General features: G+C 42.8%; 1 protein-coding gene across 1 annotated transcript; it reads right to left on the bottom strand.

The window, feature by feature from the left end:
* Positions 1–1326: 1326 nt before the first annotated feature.
* On the bottom strand, positions 1327–1758 carry LOC141041880 (uncharacterized). The gene has a single exon (XM_073509433.1). It carries the CDS (start codon positions 1756–1758, stop codon positions 1327–1329), a length of 432 nt encoding a protein of 143 aa, XP_073365534.1.
* Positions 1759–22576: the final 20818 nt, after the last annotated feature.

Genomic DNA, 22576 nt, shown 5'->3' with positions numbered 1-22576 from the left:
GCTCCGCCACTGGATGCAACCATTAAATACCTTAGAAGAAACAACCTACTGATACTGGTCAGGTCAAGGCCATAGTTAAAGAGATAATACTTATGTTCAATATGTAGCACTCGGACATATTTGAACTCCAAAAAATAAAGCACAAGTGAGCTCCAGCAAAATAAGACTGGTCGAACATGTGATAGTGACCCTTTGTTGATTGTCTCTGAAATTCTCGGATCCTCTTCATCATTGTATTGGACAGAGACTCGATGGATCTCCCTGTCTCATCTTTTGAATAATCAATTACATGAATAAAATTCTCTTTACTTGACTCGGATCTGATCAGATCAAGAATTATATCATGTACTCTGCAAGACAACACTTCATTATTGTAGTCATCTATCTTCCCAGATTGGATCATACACATGCTCATGAGCTCTTTGAAGTACTTTTGTGCAACATCCTCTGCTTCCAAGCCACTGCTTCAATTCACGTGCACAAAACCATCAGCGACCCACAACCTCAGCAAATCATTTTCATATATCTCGCGATCCTCTGGATACATACAAACATAAAGCATACATATGTTGAGATAATCGGGAAGATGTATGTAGCTAAGATCCAATATCCGCTTCATCTTTTCAAGATCATCTCCTTTAGTCACATAATCCAAAGATTTCCATATATACTCCCAAGCTGATTTTTCCTCACCAGCTAGATGGCTTGCTATATTATTAATAGCAAGTGGCATACCACCACATTTTTTCAGAATATATTTTGAGATCTCTTCTTTTCTGGGTCCATCCAGGCAATCTTTTTTGGGACCAAATATTCATCTAAAAAATAGTTTTCTAAAAATAGTCTTCTTCACTGAGTGGTTCCATCCTATAAACACCTTTGCTTTCATGTTTTCAACAGGCTCGAGCAACACGTTCAATCCTTGTTGTTGTTATCACTCTATTGCCATGGTCGTTTCTTTGAAATGCATATGTAACAAGATCCCATGCTTTAGAATCCCAATATCTAGATGCAACCAGTGGCAGAGCTTGATGAAGATTTTTGAGGGGGGCGAAGAAGATAAGTTATGCATGAACTCTGGCAATTTTTTGATATTCAAGCCTAATAATTAGGGGTACACTTAAGAGTTTTTCCTACAATAGGGGGGCACTGGCCCCCTTTGGCCCTCATGAAGCTCAGCCATCGAAACAAACACTCTATGACGGTATTGTGCTTGAAACTTGTCATACACTGCCTTGGCAAGCGTGGTCTTGCTTAATCCTCCCATTCTTAGGATTGAAACTATCTTGAGCTTTGATACATCGTCATCCTTCTCAAATATCCTTATTAGCACATCTCTACGTATATAGCTATAAAGCGAAGGTCAATGGTAGCTTTGGCAGATGCATTAGGTACACCATTTTTGACATGGTTATTGTACTTATTTCCCCTGCCGACCACAACCTCAACTTGGCTCTTGATGTCTCTGATCACACCATCAATCTGATGGTGAGCCGTCATGTCATTCGCCAAGAACATTAGCCCCTCATGCAGAAGCTCCTTGAAACCACTCCTACAGGAATCAGGCTCGACGCGCACTAGCAAGTTGTTGGCCATATCCTCAATAGTATATGATAACCGCCTGACTTCGTCAACCCAAATCCTTGAGCCATCGAGCTTTTCTGAGGAAGACCCAATATCTCTCTTCATGCTCCTGTCCAGATTATAGTCCTCCTTGACGGGGCTTGCCCAACTTGTCGACCAGGTTGCCCATAGCATCCCTGCGACATCCACGACTCGACTCCTTTCCCTAGGTATGTTGTGCTGGTAGGATAATGCCGTGAAAAGCACTATGGTGGGTAGAATTTGCACTGCTCTATTTGATTGCTACAATATCCTCGTGTGCTTGAACTGATATCCTTGTATCTGACTAAACTTGTCTCTGCATTTTTGTTGCTAACAAGTTTGCCCTTTCTGGAAGCAGACTACAATCGTACTCATTTTCCCCTGTGAGCATAGAAATTAAATTGTCAAGAAACGATCCAGGAGAAAGAGACATAAGACACATACAACTACTAGCCGAGGCTCGTCTCCATCTGCAGATATGTATTGCAATCGCCAACTGCGGTATGATCTTGGGACGGCCTCTCAGAATCCAAGCGTTCGGGAGAGGTCTACTGGAAACGGTTTCCTTTTTTCCACCTTTTCCTGTTTTTTTATATACATTCTTTCTTTGTTTCTTCACTGATTTTATGGGTTTTTTTATTCACGATTATTTTTTGAATTCACTAAGAAAAATTCATGAACTTTTTATGAATTTTTGAACAATTCTAAATTTTGCAATTGTTTCCAAATGCTCAAACACGCATTTTTTAATAAATTGTGAACACTTTTCAAATTCCTGAAAATTTTCAAATTCGTGAGCATTATAAATTTTGATGAAATTTTCTAAATTCGCATTTTTAAAAAAATTCATGAATATTTTTATATTTCGTAAATAAATAAATTTCTAAAAAAAGTTGCAAATTCATGATTTTTTCAATATGTGAATATTTTAAATTCTTGAACATTGCTAAATTCATGTACATTTTTTATATTTATGAATTTTTCTAATTAAACTCAAAAAATTGAAAAAAGTTGGTCGAACTGGCGCTTGATTGGCCGGCCCGGCCGACCATGCGCGTTAGTATCGGCTAGCTAAATGGCGCGTCAGGCGCCATATAGGAGCTCCCGCTTGTAGCTGCTGTCGCGTCGCTGCCCATTATTTTTTGGAAAAAAGCTATCGCGCTAGATGGTCCTTTCTCCCGCTAGATGGACCATGGCCCATGTGAGCACTTGACCATTGATTGTTTGACCGCTGACCACCAAACGAAAAAACAAACAAACATTGACCGTTGACTTTTAAAAAACACATATTTGAAAAGAGTTCACAAAAATTGACAAAGTTCATGAGTTGGAAAATTTTGTAATCTAAAAAAAGTGTGGGAAAAAGAAAAGTTCAAGAATTTGAAATGAACATATCTATGTTACCACACATGTGACACTAACCACTATGAAAATAGTAACATAGACTAGTAACATATGCATGTTATTAGTCTAAGTTACTCTCCACTAGTAACATAAGTGTAGTGTCATGCAAAGCTTCATTTATTAGGTTATAGACTCATATTGCATTGGGGCATGTGACGTTACAGTAACTAGCTAAGTTACTGAAACTATCTCTCTCCTCATTAACTTATTGCCACATAAGCAAGTTTGCTGAGTTGGAGTCGATGTTACTGCTGAAGTTACTCCCACTGTGGCTAGTCTGAATACTAGCTAGTCGTCTATGATATACTAGCTACCTCACTAAGAGCACGGTTAATAATACAACCAAGGGTCGGCTATAAGAAGTTGCCATGTCATATACAGCCAACCTCTTAGCGGGCATGTACAATAATAGGTTTTATATACGTACTAGTTTATCAATAGTTGGCCCACCTTACATCCTCATAAAATGTCTTGGGTCTCGTGTTGCAGCTGGCTCTACTAACCAAGAGCCCGCTTCCCTTCTCTTTCCTCCAACTAATAAGCACATATATATTATTCTATTCCTTATAGCCTGCTTAGACTACCCACAGTGGGAGTAACATAGGTAATAACATCACACGTATCTAGAAAAATAGATGATGTGGCAGGCAATAAATGAAGAAAGAGAGGAACGTGGTAATATAGCTAGTTAGACTGGCCACAATGGGTAGTAACATAGACTAGCTAGTAACATGTGCACATGTACTAGTCTATGTTACTACCTCTATAGTGGGGAGTAACATATGTGTGGTAACATGCAACACTCATTTATTAGGCTATAGACTCATTTTGCCTTGATATGTGTGTGATGTTACTCATACTACTAGTAAATAGCTATGTTACCACTTTCCTCCATTTTTTCATTTATTGCTTGCCACATCATCTATTTTATCTAGATATGTGTGATGTTACTACCTATGTTACTCCCACTATGGGTAGTCTTACTAGTAATATGAGTAACATCACACATCTCAAGGCAAGATGAGTCTATAGCCTAATAAATGAAGTGTTGCGTGTTACTACACATATGTTACTCCCCAATATAGAGGTAGTAACATAGACTAGTAACATTTTATATTACTACCCATTGTGGCTAGTCTTATTTCACTTTATTGTGTACTTGCTCTAATGCATAGTATATTATAGAGTAGCTAGTATCATATGTAGTACTTTATTTATATTGTCATGCATGACACATAGTAGCATAGCATTTATTATGATATGGTTTCATGATATGATACTTAACCCCCTCTTTCTTCATTTAATTAATTCTATGACAGCTCATCAAAATTGCCTAGTTGGCATGCATGATACTAGCTATGATACCCCCTTACTATCAGCCTAGCAAAGGTGTACAGATCATTTGTGCGTTGCTTTGTGAGTTTTCATCCGTTTGTTCGAGAAGCGGGGAGAAGTTTCAAACATTTCGGCCGCGAGGTGCGGCCATTGGCGTAGGCCTAGTTGGTATTTTAATTACAGGAAATTCAGATGGAGTTCGGACATCATCAAAATCGATGTGTGCCTGTGGCGTGCTCTCACGACCCCGTGGAAAAAATAAGTAAAATTTGGCATAAGTTTTGATGACCGCTCCTTCCAAACCTGAGCATCTCACATGAAGGATCATGGTTTTCCAAAAGGAGACGTGTCAATTCAAACTCCTGTGGCCGGTGACTTCATCGTTTGGCCTCATAATAATTTCCACGGTACACAATCACCATTATACCACGGGTTTGATTTTCTGGCGCATTTCAGGTATCGTTAGCTATATTTAAGACATTTTTTGAGATTAAGGTGCATTTTGTGCATAAAAATAAAATTACAACCAGAACTGCATGTGCTGTCGAAAGGGATGAGGATCACCGTTCGATCTGGGAGCATCCAACGGTGCAGATGTACGATCCGTGGGGTTTGGGTTCTCTCCAATCAGAAAGCACGCATTAGATCGTGGGCAGGGTGGCGGGGTTTGGTGGGCACACGGCTTTCATCAATGAACCATGTGCTATTCGCAAACTAGATTGCATATTTTTGTTCACACATACTGTAGTGAGATCAATTGAGTGTGCTACCTCTATGATATAATAAAATAATAATAATAATAATAATAATAATAATAATAATAATAATAATAATAATAAACAGTTCATATTCATTGCCTGAGCTGACAGCATATCAAGGTCAACATATTAATGGTTCTTACATCAACAGAAAACTGGGCATAACTCACAAATTCAGTACACGCGACAGTTCTAAATTGAACGAATTAAGTTGCTGGGTAGGCATAAAGACTAGTCTTACGGCTTAATTCCCATGTACATGGGGGAACTGGGATCATTAAGTTGACCCCGAATAAACTTGGGTTTTTTGATGATTTTACGCTTCTCTGTTACACCAGCGTGTGATCCCTTGGCTGGCAACTCATCAAATTCATCGTACTCGTCCTCATCGGCAACATCATCGACACACAGTACCCTTCTCTTCCCATGCATCGCTAAATGGTCGTTCTTATGCAAGGGGTCTTCCACAAAGAAAATCTGGGTAGCATCGCTGGCAAGAATGAATGGGTCCGCGTGATATGCCATCGTTGTCCTGTTAACACAGGTCTTCATGTACTCATCAATCCTTACCTGACCAAGAGGGATCCATGCGCACCTGAATAATGCCACCTTAACTTTCACATAGTCAAGCTCCCAAATCTCTTTGATGGTTCCATAGTATACCCTTTTATCAGCTTCATTTACAGTCATGCATTCTATTCGAATAGAGCTGTTCTGATACGAGGTCTTCTTATCACGTTCCTCAGTGTAGAATGTGTATCCATTTATGTCATATGCTTGGTATGTCAACACCGTAGGTGATGGCTTTTGTGCCAACCACGTAGCAATGTCATCGATGGATCCTTGTGCCAAACGATTCTTCAGCCATTCGGCATAGTTCTTAGTGTGCTCCTCCATCTCCACATCAGATGAAGGCACCATTGGTAAGAAGCTGCTGCGTATCTCTGCGAAGTGTTCTTCGGCATAAGTGATGAGAACTGGGTTGTTAAGCAGTACCGTCAAATGGGCTTTCTCTGCCAAATCTCCGGGTGCAGCCATTTGCGTGCCAGCAAGGACCGGCTTACCTTTCAGCCTTCCCTCGTGGCGAGAGAGGGGCAAACCTATAGGTCTTTGTTTCATGTATTCGATGCAAAACTCAACCACCTCCTCCGCGGTATAACCTTGTAGGATGCTTGCCTCTGGATGGTTTCGGTTCCGACAAAAGCGTTTCAGTATTCCCATGAACCGCTCGAAGGGAGACATGTTGCAAAGAAACACAGGACCACAATACTTTATCTCGTCGACAAGGTGCACAGTGAGATGGACCATGACATCAAAGAATGACGGTGGGAAAAACATCTCTAGGTTGGACAATATTCTTGCAATATTATCTTGCATATGATCCAACTCTTCAGGATTTACAACTTTCTGCCATAGTTGGTTGAAGAAATCACAGAGGTCAATGAGTGTGTTTCTTATATCTTTGTCCATCAGATTCCTGATGGCCACCGGGAGGATTTGTGTCAACATTAATTATGTGGCAATCATGTAATTTCATGTGTCCCAACTTCATTTTACCTGAGCTCACATCCACGAGACTTCTGATGTTTGCGCAGTAGGAAGAGGGTGTCTTAACTAACAACAAATAGGTGAAGAACTGTGTTGCTTCTTTTTTACTAAAATTGTAACTCTAGCAAGCTTTGATGAATTTGTCATCATCATCTGCTTCACTCTTGCGTTGTGATTGATCAGCAAGCATATCGAGCCGTGAACCGTCACCATCCTTTCTTTTACCTTTAATCTTGAGCAGAGTACCAAGGATGCTTTCACATACATTCTTCTCTACGTGCATGACATCGATGCAGTGACGTGCACGTAGAATCTCCCAGTAAGGTAATTTCCAAAACACCGATTTCTTCTTAAACACTTGATCCCTGGGTGTTAGTTTCACCGTCAAAGGGTGGTTCTTGCCAAGCACAACATTATTTTTTTAGCCATGTTGTGGACCACCTCCCTGTCATAGGGTCTTAGGCCCGCACCTGCCTCTGCCGTACCATCAAATTCAGCTTTCATCTTTTGGTATGGGTGATTTTTCCGTAAGAACCTACGATGACGCAAATACACTGTTTTGCGCGAGTTGGGAAGTCTTCTGCTAGCTGTCCTATCCATGCATGTGACACCCTACATCTCCCCTTGTTTTCTGCCCTGATGTGTTGCCTAACGCTGGCATATCTTGAATGGTGTGCACCAGCATCGTATGTAGATCGAAAATCTCCTTTCTGTAAGCATCATAACATTTTACAGCAGGCGCATCTATCCACACTGTCAGTAGTTCTTCTACCAGTAGCTGAAAGTAAATGTCGATGTCATTTCCAGGTTTCTTCGGGCCTTGGATAATCATTGACATCATAATGTATTTTTTCTTCATACACAACCAAGGAGCTAGGTTATACATGCAGAGAAGCACCGGCCATGTGCTGGGATTGGTGCTCATATCGCCAAAAGGATTCATCCCATCAGTACACTCCCCAAGCCTTATACTTCTAGGATCCTTGGCAAATTTTTCAAACTTTTTATCGATTAATTCCCACTGAGCCCCTTCTTTAGGGTGCCTCATAAACCTATCCGCAATTCGCTCATCATGATGCCACTGCAACCTCTTTGTCTCTCTAGGGTTTGCAAACAAATGCCTCAACCTTGGAATTAAAGGCAAGTACCAAACAACCTTGAACGGGATTCCTGTCTTGATCTCGTCGTCCAATTTGTACTTGTTCTTTGCTCTCCTGTGCTTGTATCGTGCATGTTTGCATGTGGGACATGCACGCAAATCTTTGTACTCACCACGGTACAATATACAATCATTCACACAAGCGTGTATCTTCTGTACTTCAAGTTCCAATGGGCAAACAATTTTCTTCGCTTCATTCGTGCTTCTGGGGAGCACATTATCTTGCGGAAGAATTTCTTTGAAAATACCTAACATCTCTGTGAAGCCCTTATTTGATAGACCGTTTGCTGCTTTAAATCTGAGAAGCGCCAGGGTGGCACTCAACCTGGAATATTTCTTTTTGCAACCTGGATACAATTCTTCCTTGGAGTCCGCATCAATGGTTGGCAGATCCTTGTACCCAATCATATCCTTATCTGGGCCCTCGAAATCTGCAATCATAGCAGCAAAATCTGGCATATCAAGATCGTCGTCATCTGCGTCGACGTCTTGGTTTTCCAGTTTCGGCTTTCCGGTGTTCCATTGGTAGCTTGATGCCTCTGCCTCGATGTTAGATTCAACATCCATGTGACACTGATTGGGGTTTGGCATCTCGCTGCCCTGGGTATCTTCATCCATGACCTCCTCTTCACCGTGTCTGGTCCAACGTGTATATTCATCCATGAATCCCCTAGAGACTAAGTGCACCTGGACATCTGCAACTTCATGTGACTCTGTATTGGCACAATCAGTACATGGACACAGGATGTAATCCGCATCACCAATTCTCCTCTTTGTACTTTCAGCCAAATTCATGAACTCTGTCACGCCACTGATAAAATCTGCGGTTTTCTGATTCTTCATCCGTCGAGATCGTTCCATCTGCAGCACACGAATGGTAATTAAAAACAAAACAACAACATTAATACACGGATTAACTGCTACCCAAAGATGCGTGCATAAATCACAAGGTTTTATTTCAATAATTACTGAGGGCGCTCCATGTTGTTATCCAGACGTGCAATGACAAAAATTAATGGCCAGTCAATTTACACGCAGAGTACTAGTACAACACTACACTTAGGAATTGAATACCTTAATTAAGCCACTCATGAAAAGAATACCTTAATTAATTAGCCGCGCGGCGACCTCCACCCAGCAGACAGACAAGCGCGATGCGGCCGCACGCCGAGACAGCAGGGTTCAGGAGCAAAGCTTAGTGCGGCTGCCGCCTGAAGTTCGACCTCCACTATCCCGCCATCGACCGCGATGGATGTGCTCGAATCACGCCGCCGCCGACCTCGATGGTTAAGCTCCTCCTATCTCCCGCCGCAGACCAAGGATTGACCTACTATGACGCCGCCACCGCCCACCGACCGAGGATTGACCTCTTCTCCGGTAGCCGCTGCCTAGGCCGCCGCCGCCATCTCTATATGCAGAGCGGCTGTTTTTTTTTACGGATATCCGCGGAGCGGCTGTTTACACGGTATATCACCGTAACTCAATTATATGGACAGGGTAGTACATCATACGGTTATGTAACGGCAACCGTGTCTAACCTACGTTGTCTTCTCACATGGTTTGGTGCGGAAATCATGTGTGACGTTGTAATACCTAACACAAAAGACATGTACAAACAGTGTGCCGTATGCAACATATATATGGTGCCATTAGTAGTTCCCGACCATTAGCTTATCTCCACAGTTTCCCCATTTCCCCCAAATCCCTACATAGCCTCCAAATTCCCTCGCGTGGCGCTGACATTGGGGGAATGCGGATGAGTGGTGCTGATGGTTTCGGTGCGGCTGCTCCTGCTCGTATCGCCGCCACGACGGCGGTCGCCGCCGAGCACTTGCCTAAGGTCATCAGAAGGCAGGTGTACTACGGATCCGAATGGTCCTATCAGGTTCCAATCTATCCCGCTCTTTTTTAGCATGTCCAAAGTATAGCTCCTTGCTAAATCAGTCCTGAATGACCCCCCCCCCAGGAAAGCGATCTGCCGCCGGATCCGGAGCTTGACTCCAGACTCCCGCAACACGAGTTCGACTCCGAGTTTTGCGCCACCGAGAAGTACCAAAAGTTGAGTTGTGTGCACGGGCACACTCCCGCTCGACGTGTATGCACAGAGGGATTCGACATTGGCAGGAGGTTTCTCAGTTGCCCCTTAGAGGTTAGTGCTAATTAAGTTCATCATTTTACTTCAGTTAATGCCACTGCTCATCTAGAATACTATTTAACATTGGTAGGGATATGAGGCTTGTGCCTTTGTTAACTGGCTGGAAGAAGAATGGCATGGCAGGGCTCGGAGTGTTATCACCAAGCTCGCAGAAGATAACGTAAAGCTGAAGAAGAAACTGGCTGATCTGGAATGTACAATCAGTACGATGAAGCAAGAAAGAATCAATCACAGGCAACAGATGAAAGCAAGAGACAAGAAGGAACTAGCATGTGTAGTTGTGGTTGTCGCATTAGCCATGTTCTATGCGTTGTTTGCAATGATGATTAGGGGTTTTGTTTGACAGTATTGCTAAAGCACATCTAGATGTGCTCTAAGTAATGCACATCTAGGTCCTATGCCATTTATGTTACGCAAAGATTCATGCAGATATTTTTCTTTGTCTTTTTTTCTTTTCCTTTCTAGTTTGATTATTACTGGCTTTATCAATAAGAAGAACTCAATGTATTGCTTGCCAACTATCCTACCCCGTTCATACCGGTACCGGTGCATAATCCCAAAACTCGTTCCTTGTTTTTGTCCTGAAAAAGGAAACCAGCCAAATAGCCAATAGGAGTCATGCGCAACCCCGGGAATTTGGAGCGACTGGGTACAAATAATTGCGGTTGATTATATCAGCGGTTAGATAATACGTCAACCCCTGCTTCAATCCCCGCTTCAATTGGCAGTTCCTCTTCTCTGCATACCCCGCTTAAGTGTCCACCATCTTCATCGTCCCCGGCAGGCCGCACTACACACTGGCACACACTCTGCAGCCATGTCGAGCGACAGCGAGGACGACAGTTTGGCCAGCAGTCCGGCGCCCGATGATAGGTCAACATCGGAATCATCCCGCTAGTCTTCCATGAGTCCGGTGTCGAGCCCAGACCTCGATTATATCCGGTTCATGGAAGGGACGCCGCCTCCGGAGTCGTCAGACGACAACCAGACGGACGAGGAGCCATCGGAGGATGAAGAAGAGGACGACGATGATGATGAGGAGGAATGGTCGAACGAGGAGGAGGAGGACGACGACAGCAATGACGATAACGACGGCAGCGGCGATGAAAAGCCAACGGTCAGCGGCAAGAAGTGTCCTCACCAAGACGATGTCGCGGGGCCATCCAACAACAACAACAAGAATAAGGACTAAATTAAGCAGACTGTATATATCTCTATTTATCCTGTCAATCTCGTCGCACACAGTTAGTAATATGTATTCGGCAGAGATCATCTACATTATCGCCCACAGGTTGGTTTGTTGAACTATGTGCCCTGACGAGCACATAATTCACAAAAAAAAGACCGTATGGGCTGTCTATAATGATCGCACACAATTCTGATTACCGACCTGTTTTCCGGGTATCACACACATATTGTTACGCCGAATCGTTTGTGTTCACCTAAATCATCGCAAACGGTTCATCGGAGTGAAATGTATGCCGTATATCGCACACACCTTGATCTGGCTGCCCGTTTCTGTTGTTCTGTCTCATCGCAAACAGTTCGTACAGATCAACCGTATGCCCCTCATCGCACACGCAACTAAAATCTGGACCGTGTTTGATGTATCATCCATCGCAAACGTTTTGCAGCTTTTTTGATGGTTTTTTTACATCACCGTTTGCGATTAATGCATCGCACACAGTTTCGTCATAGGGTCTCTGATCGTAGTGTCACGTTAGCAGCATCCTGTAGTAGTGTACAGGGTTAGGCGGGACGGGGGCCCTAGGGGTAGCAATGCCACCGGAGTGTTGCATCGGGCCCTCACACATGCCGTACGGTGTGGTGGCATGTCTGAAGAGGCAACACACGTCTCCGGGGTGTGGCCCCCCTCACGAACGATGCCGCCGCCGACACCTGGAGGGGGGAATCGGCCGTGTCGGCTCTACACTGAGGGGATGCTAATACGTCTCCAACGTATCTATAATTTATGAAGTATCCATGCCATGTTTACAACAATTTTATATGGTTTTGGTATGATTTGCATGGAACTAAACTGGATTGATGCTGTTTTCAGCAGAACTACCATGGTGTTGTTTTTTGTGCAGAAATGAAAGTTCTCCAAATGAGCTGAAACTTTTTGATAATTTTTTTGGAACAAAAGTGACCCCCGAAGCTTTGTGGAAGGACCAGAAGGTGAAGGAGTGGGGCACAAGACACCGGGGCACGCCTGGGCCCTTGTCCGTGCCCCGGTGGGTTGTGTTCACCTCGAGGCCCATCTTACCGTGAAACCGACGCCCAAAAATCCTATAAATAGAGAAACCATCAGAAATAGACCTGGATCAGAAGTTCCACCGCCGCAAGGCTCTGCAGCCACCGAAAACCAATCTAGACCCTTCCCGGCACCCTGCCAGAGGGGGAAATCATCTCCGGTGGCCATCTTCATCATCCCGGCAGCCACCACGATGAGGAGGGAGTAGTCCACCCTCGGGGCAGAGGGTTTGTACCAGTACCTATGTGTTTAATCTCTCTCTCTCTCTCTCTCTCTCTCTCTCTCTCTCGTGTTCTTGAGATGTCACGATCTTGATGTACCGCGGGCTTTGTTAATATAGTCGGATCATATGGTGTTTTCCCCTCTCTATCTTGTTGTGATGAATTGAGTTTTTCCCTTTGAGATTTCGTTGTTATCGGATTGAATACTTTTATGGATTGAGAACACTTGATATACATCTTGCAATTGAATACTCGTGGTGACAATGGGGTATCGTATTGATTCACTTGATTTATGTTTTGGCACTCAACTCGCGGATTCCCGAGGTGACATTGGGGTAATCTATGCATAGGGGTTGATGCACGTTCTTGTCTTTGTTTCTCTGGTAGAAATCTTGGGGCACTCTTTGAAGTTCTTTGTGTTGGATTGAGTATTATGAATATGAATTTGCTTTGGTGTTATTTTAGTACAAACTCTAGGATAGATCGAACGGAAATAATAGCTTTGAGGTGGTTTCGTACCCTACAAACAATTCCATCTTATGTTCTCCGCTAGATAGGAACTTTGGAGTGATTCTTCGTTGCACTTTGAGGGATGGTTATATGATCCAATTATATTAGCATTGTTGAGAGATTGCACTAGCGAAAGTACGGACCCTAGGCCTCATTTTTAAGCATTGCAATACCGTTTGTGCTCACTTTTGTTACTTGCTACCTTGCTATTTTTTATTGTTACTATTACAAAAACCAATATCTACTATCATTACTACACTTTTATTACCATCTCTTCGCCCAACTAGTGCACCTATCAATTTACCATTGTATTTGGTGTGTTGGGGACACAAGAGACTTTTTGTTATTTGGTTGCAGGGTTGTTAGAGAGAGACCAGCTTCATCCTACACCTCCCACGGATTGATAAACCTTAGGTCATCCACTTGAGGGAAAATTGCTACTGTCCTACAAAACTCTGCGCTTGGAGGCCCAACACAAGTCTACAAGAAGAAGTTGTGTAGTAGACATCAAGCTCTTTTCTGGCGCCGTTGCCGGGGAGGTGAGTGCTTGAAGGTATATCTTTAGATCTTGCAATCGAATCTTTTAGTTTCTTGTTTTATCACTAGTTTGGTTTATAAAAGAAAACTATATAAAAATGGAATGGAGGTTGCATCATATTATTGATCATCTTTATAATATCTTTCTTGAAAATAATGGATCGGAAAATTGTGCTCAATTGTTAGAAGATGAAGTCAATAAAATGTTTGGCACAAAATATTTGAATGATGAGCATGATTGCAATGTTTTTAGTGTGAATTCTTTGAATATCCATGATGCTAATGATATGCAAAGCCATAAGCTTGGGGATGCTATGTTTGATGATTATGATATTTTTTGTCCCCCTGATGAGAAAAATTATTATGATGATAGCATACCTCCTATTAATGATGATTATATTGATGAAAGTGGGTTTGGAAGAGTGTCAACTTTAGGAAGTAATGATCCCACCATTTTTTAGGGTGTTGAATCTTATTGTGATAATTATGAAAGTGGATTTGGAGAGGTCATGACTTTATTTAGTGATGAATCCACTATTTCGGAAGAGATTCCAATTGATTATGAGAACAAAGTTGCTATCTATGATGATTATGGTGATGACATGTATGCTATAAAGAATAATGATAACCATGAAACTTGTCATCATGATTTTAATTTTCAATCCCATGATAGTTATTTTGTTGAGTTTGCTCCCACCACTATTGATGAGAAGAAATTTGCTTATGTGGAGAGTAATAAAATTTCTATGCTCGTGGATCATGAAAAGAATGCTTTATGTGATAGTTATATTATTGAATTCATTCATGATGCCACTGAAAATTATTATGAGGGAGGAACATATGCTTGTAGGAATTGCAATAATATCAAGTTTCCTCTCTATGTGTTGAAAATCTTGAAGTTGCACTTGTTTTGCCTTCCTATGCTAGTTGATTCTTGCTCCCATAAATTATTTTCTCACAAAATACCTATGCATAGGAAGTGGGTTAGACTTAAATGTGCTAGTCATATGCTTCATGATGCTCTTTTTATGTTTCAATTCTTATCTTTTATGCGAGCATCATTTAAATCATCATGCCTAGCTAAAAGGCATTAAAGAAAAGCGCTTGTTGGGAGACAACCCAACACTTTTACCTACTGTTTTTGTGTGTTCAAATGATTATGCTACTGTATTAATCATGTTTTATTAATTTTGTTTCAATAAAGTTCCAAGTAAAGCCTTTGGGATAGTGTGGATAATAGTTGACTTGAATCTGTGCAAAAACAGAAACTTTTGCGCTCAGTCCAGGAAATTTAAAAATTCACTGGAACGTGCTTTTGATCTGAATTTTTTACAGGTGATATATATACAAATTATCTACGTTGTCCTATATTTTAGAATTTTTAGAGTAGCAGAAGTATGGTTGGAGTACAGATTACTACAGACTGTTCTGTTTTTGACAGATTATGTTTTCAATGCATAATTTGCTTGTTTCCTAGTTTCTATGGCTTATATTGCTCAATATAAATTGTGGAAATGATATGCTACAGTAGGCATTGTGTGAGAACAATTGTGAATCTTGTCTTTGACAGTACCAAAGTGAAATGGTTTGCTCTTTATCATACTAACCTATCTCATGAAGTTCCGTTAAGTTTTGTGTGATTGAAGTTTTCAAGTTTTGGGTGAGATGTCGATATGAGGAGAATAAGGAGTGACAAGACCCTAGGCTTGGGGATGCCCAAGGCACCCCAAGGTAATATTCATGGAAGATCCAAGCAACTAAGCTTGGGGATGCCCCGGAAGGCATCCCCTCTTTCGTCTCCAACATTATCGGTAACCTCACTTGGAGCTATGTTTTCATTCGTCACATGATATGTGTTTTACTTGGAGCATCAATTTATTTTGTTAGGATTTGCTTGATGTTATTTAGAATAATGTTTTGCATCTTTATTTTCAATAAAAATGTCAAGGATAGCCTTTACCATGCTTATTTTGCAAGTATACTTGTTGCTGTTTCAAAACAGAAAGTTTATCGTTGTTGCAAAAAATCCCTAGAAAAGTCAGAATGTGATAAAATGTTGAAACTTTTTGCAAAATAAGCTCTGATAAATTTTCAACAGTGTGGTAAATTTTCATAATTTTTGGAGTTAGGGAAGTATTGATACTCTTGCATTCTTTACAGACTGTACTGTTTTGGCAGATTAATGTTATGTTTGCATTGTTTGCATATGTTTGCTTGTTTAATGATTCTATTCGAGGATAGGAGTATTAAATATGCAGAGGCATTTGGTATGCAATGTTAAATAATAATTTTTGTGATTTGCTACAGTAGAGAATGATAAGGTTTTTGCATTGGTTTATACTAACTTATCTCACGAGTTCTTGTTGAGTTTTGTGTGGATGAAGTTTCTGAGATTTAGGAAAACCATGATATGAGAGGAATGAAGAAGACACAAGAGATCAAGCTTGGGGATTCCCAAGGCATCCCAAGTTAATATTCCAATAAGTCTCAAGCATCTAAGCTTGGGGATTCCCAAGGCATCCCAAGTTAATATTCCAATAAGTCTCAAGCATCTAAGCTTGGGGATGCCCCGGTAGGCATCCCACCTTTCTTCTTCAACGATTATCGGTTAGTATCGGTTGAGCCTAAGTTTTTGCTTCTTCACATGATGTGTGCTATTCTTGGAATGTCATTTTGTTTTGTTTTTCTTGCTGTTTTAATAAATACTTAGAAGTGAAAGTTTTTAAATAAAATAGAGTCCTCAAATAGTTGCCAGAGAGGCTAGGTAAGCGGCACCACATCCCGTCAACGAAGCTCTTTTCTATGGAATTGCTCTAGTGCTTCACTTATATCTTTTTGAGCACGGTGTGCTTTAGTATTTTTGAAGAAATTCTCTCTTGCTTCACTTAAATTAATTTGAGAGAAAGAAATATTATTCTCATGATCTTCACTTATATTTGTTTGAGCTTATCAAAAGCAACATATGAAAATTAGTTCCAAAGTGATAGATATCCAAGAAGGATACAATAAAAACTTTCATGAAGATCATTGGAAAAAATAAACTTGATTCCTTGTAATAGTTTTGAGATATGATGATATGATATGTGAGTCATGTTGATGAGTAATTATGCTTTAGTAAAAATATTCATGTTAAGGTTTGTGATTCCCTATGCAAGCACGAAAGTCAATTGTCATGCAATGAAATTACATCCTACTTGTGGTGCATTATTCGATGTTAATTATGCTTAATGCTCGCTTATGAGATTATTTGTTTCTTGGTTGGTCGCTTCTCAATCTTTTGCTAGCCTTCATTTTGCACTAAGTATGATCACTACTTGTGCATCCAAAATCCTTTAAACTAGTTTTGCCACATGAGTCCACTATATCTACCTATATGCGGTATTCTTTTGCCGTTCTAAGCACATTTGTATGTGCCATCTCTAATTTTCAAAATAAATTTCTCTTTTGTGTGCTCGTACCGCTCGCGAGGCGGTGAGGGGTGGCCAATATTTTCCATGCTAGATGTGTTATTCTCACAATGAGTGTTTATTCACTTGTCATTGCACGAGAGTAAGGCAAAGGTATTAGGGATGCCCAGTCCTAAAATGAAAAATGAATTTACTTTATGTTGTCAAATAATAAATTCCTGGGAAAGTGTTGGTATGGAGGGCACCCGTGGATGCGGTTAGCCATGGAAAGTGAAAGTATGGTGGAAAAAGGAATAAACTTTATTTTCTGTTTGGGAACCGCCTATGATATATCTAGCATGGAAAGTGTTGGGAGCTCTAAGTCGTTTTCGTTGGTGGGAAAAGTATGCCTCTCAAAAAGTTTTTATCTCTCAATTTTTGCTTTGAGCTCTGGCACCTCTACAAATCCCTACTTCCCTCTGCGAAGGGCCCTTCTTTTACTTTATGCAATTTTTATTTTTAAATTGAGTCTCCATCCTCTCTTATAAAGCAGCAACTAGGAGGCACTATGATCGTACTTGAGCATTGGGTGTAGTTAATATGCGAGTGTGTTTCATGAATGGATAAATGACTGAGCATGATGGGCTAGGGATAACTTATTTTAGCGTTGATATTTTGAAAGACATGGTTGCTTCTTGATATGCTTGAGTATTTAAGTCTCATGTCAAAACTAGACTATTGCTTTGAACCATATAAAAGTCCAAATGTCCATGCTATAAAGAAATATTATATGACATGTTAGGTAGCATTCCACATCAAAAAACTCCATGTTCAATTGCTACTTTATCATGACGAGTTTTATGAGAAAGAGTTGCTGTTTTGATGCTAGGAAAAGTGATTGAAATTATCATTGATCAAACTTATGCACTTTGCTAGCATTCACACTTCATAAATTATTTCTTTTATCATTTACCTACTCGAGGACGAGTAGGAATTAAGCTTGGGGATGCTGATACGTCTCCAACGTATCTATAATTTATGAAGTATTCATGCCATGTTTACAACAATTTTATATGGTTTTGGTATGATTTGCATGGAACTAACCCAGATTGACGCTGTTTTCAGCAGAACTACCGTGGTGTTGTTTTTTCTGCAGAAATGAAAGTTCTCCAAATGAGCTGAAACTTTTCGATAATTTTTTTTTGGAACAAAAGAGACCCCCAAAGCTTCGTGGAAGGACCAGAAGGTGAAGGAGTAGGGCACAAGACACCGGGGCGCGCCTGGGCCCTTTTCCGTGCCCCGATGGGTTGTGTTCACCTCGAGGCCCATCTTACCGTGAAACCGACGCCCAAAAATCCTATAAATAGAGAAACCATCAGAAATAGACCTAGATCAGAAGTTCCGCCGCCGCAAGGCTCTGTAGCCATCGAAAACCAATCTAGACCCTTCCCGGCACCCTGCCGGAGGGGGGAATCATCTCCGGTGGCCATCTTCATCATCCCGGCGGCCACCACGATGAGGAGGGAGTAGTCCACCCTCGAGGATGAGGGTTTGTACCAGTAGCTATGTGTTTAATCTCTCTCTCGTGTTCTTTAGATGTCATGATCTTGATGTATCGCGGGCTTTGTTAATATAGTCGGATCATATGGTGTTTTCCCCTCTCTATCTTGTTGTGATGAATTGAGTTTTTCCCTTTGAGATTTTGTTATTATCGGATTGAATACTTATATGGATTTGAGAACACTTGATATACGTCTTGCAATTGAATACTCGTGGTGGTAATGGGGTATCGTATTGATTCACTTGATATATGTTTTGGCACTCAACTCGCGGATTCCCGAGGTGACATTGGGGTAATCTATGCATAGGGGTTGATGCACGTTCTTGTCTTTGTTTCTCCGGTAGAAATCTTGGGGCACTCTTTGAAGTTCTTTGTGTTGGATTGAGTATTATGAATATGAATTTGCTTTGGTGTTATTTTAGTACGAACTCTAGGATAGATCGAACGGAAAGCATAGCTTTGTGTTATTTTAGTACGAACTCTTGAATAGATCGAACGGAAAGAATAGTTTTGAGGTGGTTTCATACCCTACAAACAATTTTGTCTTATGTTCTCCGCTAGATAGGAACTTTGGAGTGCTTCTTCGTTGCACTTTGAGGGATGGTTATATGATCCAATTATATTAGCATTGTTGAGAGATTGCACGAGCGAAAGTACAGACCCTAGGCCTCATTTTCAAGCATTGCAATACCGTTTGTGCTCACTTTTGCTACTTGCTACCTTGCTGTTTTTTATTGTTACTATTACAAAAACCAATATCTACTATCATTACTACACTTTTATTACCATCTCTTCGCCGAACTAGTGCACCTATACAATTTACCATTGTATTTGGTGTGTTGGGGACACAAGAGACTTTTTGTTATTTGGTTGCAGGGTTGTTAGAGAGATACCATCTTCATCCTACACCTCCGACGGATTGATAAACCTTAGGTCATCCACCCGAGGGAAAATTGCTACTGTCCTACAAAACTCTGCGCTTGGAGGCCCAACACAAGTCTACAAGAACAAGTTGCGTAGTAGACATCAGGATCTTGCTCTGGGTTTGGCCCGGATGTTGCTCCCAAGTGTTTGTATGGGCTGACCTAACACAACCGGGTGGAGAGGTCCACTAGTAAAAGCCCGTCCGTGGAAAGTCAAAGGGCTAGATCTTGTGGTCAAACGCTACAGGGTTAGGCGGGCGGGGGCCCTGGGGGGGGGGTAGCAATGCCACCGGAGCGTCGCACCGGGCCCTCATACATGACGTACGGTGTGGTGGTATGTCTGAAGAGGCAGCACGCGTCTCTGGGGTGTGCCCCCCTCACGGACGGCGCCGCCACCGGCACCTGGAGGGGGGAAACGGCCGCTTTGGGTCTACCTGGAGGGGATCTTGCTATGGGTTTGGCCCAGACGTTGCTCCCAAGTGTTCCTATGGGCTGACCTAACACGACCGGGTGGAGAGGGCCACTGATCAAAGCCCGTCTGGCAAGAGTCAAAGGGCTAGATCTCGTGGTCAAACGCTACAGGGTTAGGCGGGACGGGCGCCCTGGGGGGTAGCAATGCCACCGGAGCGTCGCACCGGGCCATCATACATGCCGTACGGTGTGGTGGCATGTCTGAAGAGGCAGCACGCATCTCCGGGGTGTGGCCCCCCTCACGGACGGCGCCGCCGCCAGCACCTGGAGGGGGGAAACGGCCACGTCGGGCCTACATCGAGGGGATCTTGCTCTGGGTTTGTCCCGGATGTTGCTCCCGAGTGTTCCTATGGGCTGACCTAACACAACCGTGTGGAGAGGTCCACTGGTCAAAGCCCGTCCGTGCAAAGTCAAAGGGCTAGATCTCGTGGTCAAATGCTACAGGGTTAGGCAGTACGGGGGCCCTGGGGGGTAGCAATGCCACCGGAGCGTCGCACCGGGCCCTCGTACATGTTGTACGGTGTGGTGGCATGTCTGAAGAGGCAGCACGCGTCTCCGGGGTCTGGCCCCCCTCACGGACGGCGCCGCCGCCGGCTCCTGGAGGGGGGAAACGGCCGCGTCGGGTCTACACGGAGGGGATCTTGCATCTCGGCCTCTCACAAGTCTAGAAGTGTTGTGGCGGTTGCAAACGCCCGACACACGTCTTCGGAGTGGGACCCCTTCACGGACGATGCCGTCGCTGGCACCGTAGACCTATGAGTCAATCTTGATGTGATTAGGTCGCTCAGTGGTCGTCGGAGGTTATAGGAAGGCTAGTCTATAATTAACATATTGGAAACATAATTTTTTTTATAGAAAAAGATTAATGTTGATTCATAAAAAAGGAAAAAAAGAAAATATATATGCCTACGGCTTAGCCGTCGGCATAGATGACATGTGGCATGATTGCATCTATGCCGACGGCCAAGCGGCTAAGCCGTCGGCATAGTATGCCTTATCCCCTCGCGGCGCATCCCCTCCACTCGTTTCTATCCATTCGCTCCCGCAACCCCCAATCCTCCCGCGCCGCTGCCCACCCGCGCCGCCTCCACCCGCCTCGTGTCGACCCCGCCCCAGCCTCCTAACCCCACCCCGACCCGCACCGCCGCCACCCCGGCCGGCCGCATGGCTCCCCGACCCCGGCTCGGCCTCCCGGAGCCCGTGCTGGCCGCCCCGACCAGCACACGTGGCCGCGGCTTTGGCCGGCCCTGCTGCTAGCTCGCTGGCCGCTTCTTCTCTAGCCGGCCGTGTTCTCCTCCCGGCCCTCCCGTGCCCTCCACCGCCGAATGCGTCTCCCCCCCCCCCCCCCCCAGTGAGCCCCCCCCCTCCCACGAACCCTTGTTGTCGCTGCTCATGGTCATGGTCGCCGCCACTAGCTGCGTGCTAGATAGATGGATAAAATGTATAGATAGATGGATAGATGGATGGATGCTAGATGAATAGATAGATGGATAAAATGTATTTTTTTTGTTTGTTTTGTGTAGTTTTATTAGGTATTTAGATACATACTAGATAGTTTTTAGTAAGTTTGTGAATATAGATGAATAGATGTTGTTCAAGTTTGTGATAGATGGATGGATATTGGTCAAGTTAGTGTTTGGTCAAGTTAGTGTTAGGTCATGTTGATTCATATATAAGAAGCAATTCGAGACACTAAGTTTCTAAAATAGTTAATGAAGCTTTTTTTTGCAATTTGACATGTTGATTCATAATGTTGTGCCAATGCTTAATGTGAGGTGATGACCTAAATTTTTTTCACTCAGTGGAATTAACAGGATTTGTGGTGTTCCATCTTCGTGGAGTGATCGTCGACGTTGGAGGTGTTGGTCCACGGTCGTCCCTCCTCTGATGGACTACATCCTCTACATCCGAAGGTGAGCAACAATTCCAGCACCTCGTTTGCTTTTTTTCCATGTCACTAGATTAAATTTTCACATCAAGTCGCGTAACCTAGTCGTCTCCCGTCCGAAAGGGTTGCATCGATAAATATGCATTCAATTGCATATTTATCACCGCGGCTCTTTCGGATTGTCCAGCGTTTTCCATGGATAGCCCGAGGATGTGTAGATTGGGTACATTGTCCATGCTCTACCCCGTTCTGAGACAGGATTTCAGCGGCGCCTCCCCGTTGTTCTCCGGATGCACATTCTCTCGGCATTTTGCCGAGACATGTATTTGGAGAACAGCGGGGAGGTGCTGCCGAAATTTTGTCTCGGAATGGGGTAAAGCATGGACAATGTACTCAATCTACACATTCTTGGGTGGGATTAGGACCCATCTTTACCTATTACAGATGTAGGTGGATTAAATGTCATTTCTCGTCAACCCTGTAAAAAATAAAATATTGATGTGAGTAATTTAAATGAATCCTTAATTTTGTTGTGTGGCTTCCAATAAAGCAGAGATGGCAGATAATCAATGGATGTATAGTGGGTTTTTCCATCGGAATCAAGTAACAGCAGAGTGGGTCGAGAAAACTGATGTGTTTCTGAAAGAGATATTCCATAGTCCAATGAGAATGGTGCCAGAATGCCCCTGTGCCAAATGTAAGAGACGTATGCACAGAGATAAGAGTGGGATGACTAAGCACCTTCGCACGCATGGATTTATGCCAAACTTTAATATGCCGATAAACTTTGCCCAGCGGGACCATGGTAGAGAGGAGGTGATACGACAACGCATCGCTGGTTATGAGGACACTGGGGTTAGA

This window comes from Aegilops tauschii, chromosome 2, assembly GCF_002575655.3.
Source record: "Aegilops tauschii subsp. strangulata cultivar AL8/78 chromosome 2, Aet v6.0, whole genome shotgun sequence".
Taxonomy (NCBI): Eukaryota; Viridiplantae; Streptophyta; class Magnoliopsida; order Poales; family Poaceae; genus Aegilops; species Aegilops tauschii.
This window is presented reverse-complemented; position numbering and strand designations above follow the sequence as displayed.